The 12,376-nt window shown below is 37.5% G+C and overlaps 1 protein-coding gene across 1 annotated transcript; it reads right to left on the bottom strand.

The window, feature by feature from the left end:
- Nucleotides 1-809: 809 nt before the first annotated feature.
- LOC125855928 (uncharacterized) lies at nucleotides 810-1,244 on the bottom strand. Its single transcript, XM_049535573.1, has one exon. The coding sequence runs from the start codon at nucleotides 1,242-1,244 to the stop codon at nucleotides 810-812; it is 435 nt and encodes a 144-aa protein (XP_049391530.1).
- Nucleotides 1,245-12,376: the final 11,132 nt, after the last annotated feature.

Raw genomic sequence — 12,376 nt, 5'->3', positions numbered from 1 at the left:
TAGGCCACAAAAAGAGGTATAATAACAAATTGTTTCACACTCTTCAAAGTTGCCTAAGATCATATCAAGAGATTGCATCACTTAGTCAACCGAACCAACGGGGAAAATTCTAGGTGTCATCACACATGGTTCACGGTAAGATCATCACACAAGGCATTGACACCAATGTCAAATAAGACTCCACACTTTCGCTAGTGTGCAATATTTGTCATAAGAGACTCAATTTGATACTTGTCTAGTTACAACGAGATGCAAAAAGTTCACATATTGTCTATGAAACTTCATTTGGCCTCATCGTAGCCGCGCATTCATTTTTGTTCGATTATGAGCACTATTCAAGTCGTCGGTATTGATCAAAATCGATACTCAAATTTGCAAAAGAACAACCACTTCAACACAAACAAGAGGTGGCACAAATATTTTTTTTGGAAGGGTCCAAAAATCATTTACAATTAAGAACACTGAGCCACAAGCTCAATAATCCACAAAAGTAGTGTAACACACAATTATAGCTCAAAACCCAAATATATACACAAAACAAAAAGTCAGAAATGTTGGGCCTCACCCCACCACAAATAAAAATCATTTGTCCTCAAATGCAATCAAAATAATAGCCAAAAGTAAAAATAAAGTAAGACAGAGAGGGAGGTAAAGAAGGATCTTGTCTAAATAGTCGCTCCATCTATCTGGGCATCAGTGCCTACTGTAGTGCTCGGTACTTGGGCATCAGTACCCGGAGTCACCTCAAAAAGACTAGCTCCACTAAGAGCTGCCATGGATGTCTCGATCAGCAATGTTTGGATCACTGACTATACAATAGTCTCCTCCAGATCTGGAAAATCTATGTATATGCTCTCTTCCCGTATCTCTCTCTGCTCATCGTTGGTCTCTGCATCCGACTCATCAACTGCTGCATCATCCCTATGCATATCTCTAGTGGTAGCTGGAGGAATCTCTGAAGTCTCAGGAGCGTCCAAATCATCTGCAGCCTCCAGTAATGAAGTGACGTCAGTAGACTTTAGATAGTCTACATCATTTCTCAAGTTTGCTACTTTGGATTTCAAAGTCGTCACCTCGAAGGTCTCTCCCTGCCTGCTCTCACAAGCCTCTACTCTCATGGTGAGAGTGTCAAAACAAGTCTGGAGGGGGGTCAGTGCAGCCAAAATAACAGCCTCAATCATCCAAGGGATAGATCTCTCTAGCCAGGTCGCCCTCACATCAGATGAATGGGCCAGATGCCCCATCTTCAGGATCATCGCCTAAGTAATCTTGGCTGGCTGGGACGAGGTAGAGGTACTCGGGACCTGTGAAGGAGTATAAGGGGCAGAAGTACCTGAAGGCCCGGAGGTCGTACTAGGCAAAAACGCCTCTGCAGGTATAGAATCGACGTCCACCTCCAAGGATGTATCTATTGGAGTTACCCTCCTCCTGTCAGCCTCATTTGGAGTGTACTCGACCTCAATACGCCAGATGTCAGTGGAGGAGGAAGGGGTAACCTCAAAATCTTTCGCATCATCCCGGGGTACTCTAGCTCATCGGCATAACTCAGTGATCAAAATTATGAAAGATAAGGAAGTATGTCTCTGCTTGGCCCTCATGGCCATCTCCTACTCAATAACGAGTCCCACGTCGATGCTCCTTCAGGATATGATAGCTCCAAGGCAAGCTACCTTAGGATGGCGCAGACTGGACTCGTTCTGGGATGGCATTATGGTGCTGCTAATGAAGCCAAACCAAAAACGAGCAGCAATACTCAAATCCCTCTTCTCTATGGGGATCCCTGCCTAGATCCACCTCGGGGTGGTGTCTGAGATGAGTGGCGCCAGCCAGCCCTTAATCTCATCCAATGAAAAAGTGGCAGTAGTCAGGTTGGGGTGGTCAAAGTCATACCCCCTGTCAAGTACGGTTTTGATGTACTCGCTATTGCATTCAACTTTCTTACCCCCAGACCAAAACTAACTTAACCGGTCTGAACTCGCTGGCCTTCTTCTTGATTTTGGAACCAATTCACCATACACTATATAGAACTCCCGGACCTATGAAGGAATATAGGGGCCTCGGGGCCTGGTGAACTGCTCTAATCTGTGGAAGTGGAGGGTGTCTCTAACATTTGAGAAATGGCCCTCAAGGCCCTATGTAGATAATAACTTCTCCTCGAGAATGGTTTGAAATCCATCTCCCTTCAACCTGTTCAAAAGACTGGGAGGAGGGACAACTGGTGGCACACGAGCCACAAGAGTGGCCGGAGTTGGCACTGAATCTGCTGGTGTGGGAACTGGAGGGACTCTAGCTAAGTTAGGGTAAGATCTAGCACTGATCTCATCCCACCGGGACTGCAAAGGTTGGTCGTCCTTAGGCTCAGATAAATCATCCTGGGAGTCAGCGTCACCCTGTCAGATATGGGCCTCTTACCCTTGCTCTGGTGAAAGCTCTTGCCTTTCTCTTTTTGGAGGATTTGATCCCCCTTCATTGATTGTGATGCCCCGTACTCTTTTTCGGGGTGGCATGTCAATGTTTGTTCTTACTATGTCTGCAAAACATCGAGAAGAAGTTAAAAATCATTCAATTAAATGAACAGAAAAACAGTTGCAGACAGACTCGCCGAACCGTTTGGCAAGTCACCGAATCACTTGAGCGAGCTAGATCGGGCTCGCCGAAAGGATTGACTCAAAATTCTTAAAAATATTTGGCATGTCGGCGATGGGAATGCCTTTTGGTGAATCGCAGACAACATTCGGCGTCCAAGGATTAGCCCATTGAAAGTTACAGTGCAAAAAGGGTATAGGGGTGCAGACAAAGGGCGATCAAGAAGACTTTCGGCGACCTCAAGCTTCTCACCGAAAGTTACAGAATCAAACTTCAAGTATAGCATGAAATTAAAGGCGAGATGGGGAACTTTGGTGAACAACCGAGTGGTTTGGCGAGCTCGACCCAGCTCGCCAAACGACCCAACGTGCCTACTTTCAACCCAACTTCTCGAATTTTATCCTGCAACCCCCGAAAACAAAATCAATGCATGCACTCATAAAATTAAAGCAAGACCTAATACACTCATTACCCCAGTATACTCAGACTTCTCCCGGTTTTGCCAAATTTGGCCATTTGATGACTTTTTCCCTTAAGAATGACGTCACCCGCTCTATCATTGGGAAAATTACGTCATTTGGCACAACTACGGGTTACTTAGACTTCACCTAACTAGACCCAACATCATGCAAGCACAACCTCACAAGATTTGATCAAATTTAAGGCATAAAATTTTGGGAATTTCAACATTATAAACATTACAGGCAAGGTTTTGAAATTAACACAGGCACATACAACATCAATTAAGATCAGAGAGGCCCAGCATACATCACTAAGATAAGATCATTGCAAATGAGTTTAAAATGCTAAAAGTAAGCTCAGGGTTCAGAAAACCAACCTTAGATGCCGATTAAAACAATTTGAAATGCTAGGCGGCAAAGTAATCCACTCCGAACACACAATCAACGACTAAAACACTCTAAACATGCAAGAAATATAGAAACTAAAGTGCGGATGTGAGTTTGGGGAGATGAAAAGTGAGGGAAAGTGAAAGAGTTTAAGAGTTTAAACCTTTGGCCTTTAAAGGCCATTCAGTTCTCACCCATTCGGTGACATTAGTTTTCTCTCTGACCCACTCGGCAACACGCTGAGTGGTCACTTACCTTGCCGAGTTTAATAGGACCTCCATTTAATGTGGGGGTCTAAACGGTGGACTAGATCGCGATCGCCGACCTGGTCAACGACTCGCCAAGCTGCTCCTGGGCTCTCCAAGTTTTACAGACTCCAATTTAAAATTATTTTGAGTCTAACAGTGGTTCAAGTAGGGTTCGCTGACCTCTTCGACGATCTGCCGACTGGACCTTTTGCTCGCCATCCTGCTCCTTTCAAATACTTTCCATATTTTGACCTGCATAATCAACACACCATTATTTCTTAAAGAAAAAATAAAGAGATTAATACTTGGGTTACCTCCCAAGGAGCGCCTTAATTAATGTCGTGCCACGATGCAACTCCCCACTTAAGTTCCATTAGTGGGGTTTGCATCATTTTCATAAGGTCACCCCTCTTTTGGTTCTGGGTAGAGATCATTCAGCACTCCGTCCATTTGTGACCCTAGTAGTTGAATGAGCATGGAATAAGAGGTCGTCAATTGATTCAGCATCAAGACATTCTCTCTTATCTCACTCAACACTCTATCGTGTTCTTCGACTTTGTGAAGAATGAGTAAGAGTACCTCTTCTATTTTCCCTCCTTCTTGCTTTTTCATCTTTCGACGCTTGTGAGGGGGGATATACATGTCCTTCTTTTTGGACAGTACCTCCAAATCCTTGACCCTTTGGGCCAAGACATCCAATTGACCCAACAAAATTGTCAAGTCTTGGTCCTTATCTTTCTCTATCATCTCCTTGTTGGTTTTGGCGACACAATCAAGGAGTTGGGTTGCGGTCTCATAAGAATGTCGCATCAAGCAGCCTGAAGAGAGTTGGTTGGCCATTATTCTATTTTCGGGGCCAAGACCCCGGTAGAAACATTTTAGAAGCACCTTGACTGGAATTCCATGAGTTGGGCATTGTTGTAATAGAGTCTTAAACCTTTGCCACAACTCTTAAATGGACTCACCCTCCAATCTTCTGAAATTTAGGATGTTTTCCCTAAGAATCATCAATCTCAAAGGAGGGTGATCCATTGGGTCACTGTTGCTACCAAATATGCTCCAATTCTCTAGTCAAAACAGCAACACACAAACCGAAACTAAAAATTAAGTGAGTTCAACTATAATTTACAAGAACAAAACTAAACTTAACTAAGAATCCTCAAGTAACACCACTCCCCGGCAGCAGTGCCATTTTGATTAATAACGTTTCAAATACACTTTATCAAATACTAAGCGTCAACAATCGTTAAATAATATAACCCAACTAAGTGATTGCAATTAATAGTGAATAGCTGTAAATCAGTGAATAAGCTAGACTATAGTGGAGATAAACTTTCTCTCAAACAATTTACCCCGAATCAAATTAATTTCTCTCGAACAGCAATAAGCAGCAATTAAGAACAGCCTACGCTTTAGTCCATTCACTATCTCCAGCTGAATGTGTGGAAAAGGGTTTAGGATTCACTCTCTCGAGCTGAACCCATGACAACCCAATACCCACAGACCATCAAATCAATAATTTTGGTTTTAAAACCTCTCTCTCGAGCAAGCCAAAAACACTAAGGTAGAGTTGCATTTGCAACTACAACCCTTTAGATTAAGCCACAATTACTGAATGAAATCACTTTTAAACAGCATTTATACTATCAATTAACAATACCCAGCAACAAAATCAACCCATAATCACATAATCACACCCCAAGAATTGAGGTATTAGCTAGACATCATAAAAAGATAGAAATCGTTATCAAATTGTGTTTCCATCAACTGGGTAAGATTAATATTGTCTTTACAAAGGTCTAAGATGAAGAATCTTCAACACCCACTTACAATTTCTCAGAAATGGAAATCTTCCAATCTTCAAAGCTAAGGAAATATTGTCTCAAAACTTAGTTCTAAGCTCTCTAATGAAAACTAGATAAAAATCTCATACAATCTGATGAAAAGTCTCTTTAACTAAAAATTCAAACATGTATTTATAGTCACCAAAAATGTGTTGCGAAAGACCATTCGGCGCAATAAGTCGGGATCGCTGATCCACTTGGTGATCCGCCCTTTGGTCAGTTCCATTGCCTTTGTACTTTGGCCTTCAGCAACTTCAAGTTTTGTAACTTTGGGCGATATAGCACTGCATCGCGGAACCATTCGGCAACTCGCCGACTATTCCTCGCTATCGCCAACTTGATTTTCTCCTTCAGGGCTTGGCACACTGGAACATTAGGCGATACCCTAGCCATTCGGTGACTCACCCAATGGTTTAGGCGATCCTCAGGCCTTCTTTTTTTCGTTCTTTCAGCTGCCTTGTTCCTTTTTGCTCACTAGTGTCCATGTTTTGTTCCTCAATTCAAATACCTGAAAATTAAGGATTTACATCAGTTATTGGAACAAAATATGAATTTGAGGACACTAAATCTATTAAAATAAAGCCCTAAATAAGTCCAAATTGTGGACTCATCAGATATCCAAGAGGATTGGCAATGTAGCTTATGAGTTGGAGCTACTGCAAGATTAGTAGCAGTCCATCCGGTGTTCCACATTTCTATGTTGAAGAATTGTATGAACAATCCTTCACTGATTATATCGAATGAAGATATTGGTATTAAGGGCAACCTATCTTATGAGGAGATTCCCGTTCAAATCCTAGATCGTCACGTTCTCAAGTTGAGAACAAAGGAGGTAGATCAGTCAAGGTCTTATGGAGGAATCAGTTTGTTGAGGAAGCTACATGGGAGGTTAAGGAAGATATGAAGAAGAGATACCCACATCCCTTTGAGTCCGGAGAAATTCCAGATCAAGGTATTAATTCTCTTATTAGGACTCTTTAATTGATTTATTGAATGTGTTAGATTTGCATGTTGGGTGTTTGAGCTGGGTGATAGATGTTTCCACCCTTAGTTCTACTTAGAGTAATCTCATTCGAGGACGAATGTTCCCAAGGAGGAGATATTGTAACACCCAGTGTTAGAACAAGCTAGATTTAGAAAGCGCCAAATTTGGAAAGAGCCAATAATCTGAAATTTTGCAAGTTATGCTAAGTTATGAGTTTTGAGTCAACTTCTGACGACTATATCTTTCAATACATGATGTGTTAGATAGCTCATAAGATATCAAATGAAAGGTTTTTCAATCGTCTCTCCAACGCCACCAGTTTGCTAAATTTTGAGCTCGTATGAGGGAGATATGGCCATTTGAAATCTGCCTATCCAGTTAAGTAAAGTTGCTCGAATTAGTGAGGGGTATTTTCGTCTTTTCCTTGCCCAATTAGATTAATTTGAAATTAGTATTATTTTTGGGGTCAAATCTGATTAGGTTCAGTTTGCATAATCAAAAACACACATACAGTTTTGAGAGGAGTTCAAGAAAAGAAGAAATGGAGAAAAGTTCAAGACATTCGCCAAGATTTGAAAGATTTTCGAAGGGTTTTTGCCAAGGATTCAATCCTAAGAGGTATGTGAGTTCGCATAGTGTTGGGTTCGTTCACCCACATGTCAATCATATTTTTTAAAGCAAAATTTCATTCTCAAAGTTGAAGGAATTAAGTCCTTGATAAGTGTTCTTGAAGTATTGTTTCAGTACTTGAATTAGGATGTGATTGATGAGCTCTTGAGATAAATAAATCAAGTTTTAATAGTTGTTTTGATTAGATTCTTGTGTACTTGTATTAGGTAATTGAATCTAAGGAAAGTTTGAGGAAATCAATTGATTGGAAGTGTTTTAGGATCAGAAAATGAGATGAAAAATTCGTCAGAGTTGTCTAGGAGAGAGGTAGTCCAGCATGCCCCAGATGCGCCAAAGGGTTTGGGGCGGCGCACCAGCAGTCCACCAGAAATGACTCTCTTAACTTATGGGGCTGGCGCCCCGCGCAAGCAGTGCACCAGGGTAGCCTACCCCCACCCTTTTCTCCGTCGTTTGCTCCGTTTAAGCTCTTCTAAAGTATATCTTTACTTCCTACTAATTCAAATCACTCTAAACTACATATAAACATCGAAAGATTGTTCATATCATGGATCCTAACCTTGAATCCATAATTCAAATTCAAGGTAGAGCTAAGAGTCAAGTCTTGATAGTTCTTCCGAGTCATTTTAATAAGTCTTTTACAATCGTTTTAAACTTGTTTAAGACTTGAGCATTTGAGTTTGAGAAAGAGTAGAGTTGAGTTCATTTTCTTCAAAATTATATATGGAAACGAAGTATTCCCAAGAGAGGACACACCGATTTACAAAAGAGTTTTTGAGCAATTTTGTGTGTCATCTCTTTGAAGAGAAAGAATTTTGAGTAATAATCTCAAACCACAGAAAGAGTTGTGTTTTTAAACATATGAGTTAGTTACATTTTTGGAGTAGTATTGAGCACCGATATGGGGACGAGTTCAAATAACTCAGAGTCCTCATAAATCATGTAGCCAACATGGGTAGAAAGGGTCAAATTTTTTAGATGATTCCTTATTGTTTTTTAGCATAGACTAATGGATCCACTTAGTAGTAGGTTCTATACCCGGGCAAAGTATAGGACAGCTCTGCAGCGTGGGCTAGAAGATGTATTATCACTTAGCTCATAGTGATGGTTGTCGGTTAGAGAACCTCCCACACAGAGTTTATTTTGTATTTATATATATAGATAGATATAAACAGAGTTTATTTTGTATTCTTGCATATAAACTAAGATATATTGTACTTTTAAATTTATGAAGTTGTTATCCATTGTTTTAAAAGCTTTTCTTTATACTACATTCTTTACTACTACTTTATATTGAAATAAGTTGAGTATCCCTGAGTTGAGTTGAGATGAGGTAAGTGTTTCTTTCAGTTCCAGTTCAAGTTTATGTCTTGTTTAGATTTCCCCTCACATGCTCATACATTCTATGTACTAACTCCATTTGGCCTGCATCTTTTATGATGCAGATACATGTGACCAGGATCTGCATCCAGTGCTTCATTGAACCAGTTGAGTTCCAAAGTTGTTTGGTGAGCTTCCTTGTGGATCCCTTTATTATGTTTTGTCATTTCAGTTTGTTAGGATGATCGGGGTCTTGTTCTGACATCTCACATAGTATTAGAGACTTCATAGATAGATAGACAGTAGTTCATGAGTCTTGTTTATTTCAGTTGTTTTGTTTTAAGACTCTAGTTGCCTCATTGGCCAGTTGAATGTTTCCTTTAAAAACATTCTCAGTGTATTATTTGAATCTATCTTTTGAGATTATTCTATGTTAAGTAAGTCTTCCGCTAGTTGTTAAGTCAGGCCAAGGGTTCGTTTGGGGCCAACAATGATTCTCGAGTGCCAGTCGCGTTCAGGGTGTAGGCTCGGGGAGTTAGAGTCACTGGTGTATTAGTGCATAAAACTCCGGTGTCAACGAACCACTCAAAAGAAGTAAAGTACACTAGAATTTTTTATGTAGAGTAAAAAGAAGTTCAGAAAATTCCTTGTTGAAAAATTGCCGAAAACCCCTCTATTTATATATAGACAACAAATGGTAGTATGTACAAGTGCTTATTGTGCCTAATGTGAAAGGTCACAACCCTTTAGAAAAGTCATAACTTTTTAGAAAAGTCACAACCTTTCCCCAAGCACACCCTTTCGAAAAAAAATCACAACCTCTCCAAAAAGTTACACCCCTTCAAAGAAAGTCACAACCTTTCAAAAATGTTGCAACTCTTCATAAAAATCAAAATACTTCATTTTCCTTTCACACCTTCACTAGGTGACTAAGCTTTTATTTTTTCAGTTGCATAGCCTACTATCTTCTTATAACACTAGTTTAAAAAGTTTAAAACATGGTATATTATATTATGCATCCGGTATATACCACCATACAAAAATTAAATTTTTCTTTTGCAGCAATATTTAAAAACACGATATACAATATTATACACCATGTATGATACAAAATTATAAGAGGTATTGAGACACCCATATATACTATAAAACTAACTTCATCTTCTTCCATGAATGCAAGTGCTAGATACATCCATAACACCTCAAAAACTACACCAAATCACCCTATAGAGTTCCTTTGTGCAAATCTGATTTTCAAACTTTAAAGCTTCAAGCCCATAAAGTTTCTGCTTTTTGTTCACATTATTGGCGTCAAATCAATGGATAACCACTTTTTTTTAGCTTCAAACAACATTGTCCAACAAATTTGAACTCCTCAAATCAAAACAACTATGTATAATTCAGCTATGTCGTCCAGATCTGGCCGAACTTTTGTGAGTAAAATATAAATCTATAAATTAAAGAGAAGGGAATATGGAGAGGAAAGATAAATTTGAAATTTAGAGATACTTAGTCAAATCGAAACACTAAAAATTATGGATTTATTTTGATGATGTACTTCAATATATACTTTCACGTAATTATTTCATCATAAAATATTTGCTTTGTGGTGTATAAGAATTTGTGCGTAAATCTTTTATTTATTTTTGTTTATTCTATCTAAATGGTTCTCGACATATCTAATATCCTTTGTTAAGTCTCTCCACATTGGCATTGGAGAGGAGGTATTTAAACGTATGTAAGTGAAGTTTGTTTTTTTTTTTTTGAATTGTTTAGCTTTAATATTTCTGACAATGTTTTTATACTCTTCAAGTTGAAATATTCTTTCAAACATAATGTGTAATTAATTGGGGATGTTTTTATATTCTTCAAATCAAATGCACATTTGATACATCCAATGAGGTTTTTATATTCTTCAAATCAAAGGAGTAGAAACTCATAAGATTTAATTGTCTAAAAATCATAAACAAACAAATTTCATACGAACTAGAAAACCACACACATTTTAGTCTCCAAACAAAATAAAAATTAATAATAATAATAAAACAAATTTCATTAAGATTGTTTTCAATCTACATTATTAAGATACTTAGAACAATAACTTTACATAACTTCGTAAGAAACAACAAAGTTTAAAGTATATTATCAAAACTAGAAAGTCAAATTCAATGAAGAAAATATAATCTACAACAAAACAGAAACAATATTGAAAAGAATAAAATCGAGCCCACTGAATGCATAGTGTGTCCTTAAGGAAATTATTCCCCTCAAGTACCCAAGGTTAATGGAATATTTCCTCCTAGGATGGGACACTTTTCTTCACCGGTGTATTAGTACATAAAACTACTGTGTCAACAAATCACTCAAAGGCGGTAAAATACACTAGAATTTTTTGTGTAGAATAAAAAGACTTTCAGAAAATTCATTGTTGAAAAATGATCGGGAACCTCTCTATTTATATATAGACAACAAAGATTAGTATGCAGAAGTGCTTATTGTTCCTAATCTAAAAGATCACAACCCTTTGAAAAATTCGTAACTTTTCAGAAAATTGACAACCCCTCAAAAAGTCACAACCTTTCCCAAAGTCACACCCTTTCGAAAAAAATCACAACCTCTTCAAAATGTCACACCCCTTCAAAAAAAGTCACAACCTTTAAAAAAAAGTCGCAACTCTTCAGAAAAGTCAAAATCCTTCATTTTCCTTTCACACCTTCTCTAGGTGACTAAGCTTTTATTTTTTCAGTTGCATAGCCTACTATCTTCTTATAACACTAGTTTAAAAAGTTTAAAACATGGTATATAATATTATGCATCCGGTATATAACACCATACAAAAATTAAATTTTCCTTTTGCAATAATGTTTAAAAATACGATATACAATATTATACACCCTATACGATACAAAATTATAAGAGGTATTGAGACACTCATATATACTATAAAAACTAACTTCATCTTCTTCCATGAATGCAAATGCTAGATACATCCATAACACCTCAAAAACTACACTGAATCACCCTATAGAGTTCCTGTGTGCAAATTTGATTTTCAAACTTTAAAGCTTAGAGCTTCAACAATGACCATCTATATAGTTTCTGCTTTCTGTTCACATTATTGGCGTCAAATCAATGGATAACCACTTTTTTTAAGCTTCAAACAACATTGTCCAACAAAATTTGAACTCCTCAAATCAAAACAATTGTGTCTAATTCAACTATGTTTTCTAGATCTGGCAACATTTTTTTGAGAAAAACATAAATCTATAAGTTAAAGAGGAGAATATGGAAATGAAAGATAAATTTGAAAATTAAAGATACTTAGTCAAATCAAAAAACACTAAAAATAATGGGTTTATTTTGATGATGTACTTCAATATATACTTTCATGTAATTATTTCATCATAAAATATTTGCTTTATGGTGTTTAAGAATTTGTGCATAAATCTTTTCTTTATTTTTATTTATTCTATCTAAATGGTTCTCGATAGATCTAATGTCATTTGTAATAACTTGTATTTTTTGTTTAAGCCTCTCCACATTGGCATTGGACGTCATTCTCATAAAATGTGTTTGATTGTTGAGAACCTGCAAAATTACAAAAATCAAGATATTTAAGTAAATTACTAAAACTTCAATATTTTTTAAATCTATATGAACATAATTATATCATTACGACACAACAACTAATAAACAACTCATTTAAATTAGGATTCAATTAAGAAGAGACCAATTAACTAAAGTAAAATATTTTTCTTATTCAACTTATATTCGATGATCCTGTGGCAGATCTAAATAAATGGAATATTTGCAAAGTTTTTGGTACCTTATTGTTAACCAATTTAGAACTTCCAATTTCTTTTCTTGTCTTTAATGTTGTTGCTATCTCTCGAAAAATCTTCTTCTCATTAGCTAAAC

Source organism: Solanum stenotomum, chromosome 2 (genome assembly GCF_019186545.1).
Source record: "Solanum stenotomum isolate F172 chromosome 2, ASM1918654v1, whole genome shotgun sequence".
NCBI classification, from domain to species: Eukaryota; Viridiplantae; Streptophyta; class Magnoliopsida; order Solanales; family Solanaceae; genus Solanum; species Solanum stenotomum.
Note: the sequence above shows the minus strand (reverse complement) of the source record. Positions and strands in the feature narration are given on the sequence as shown.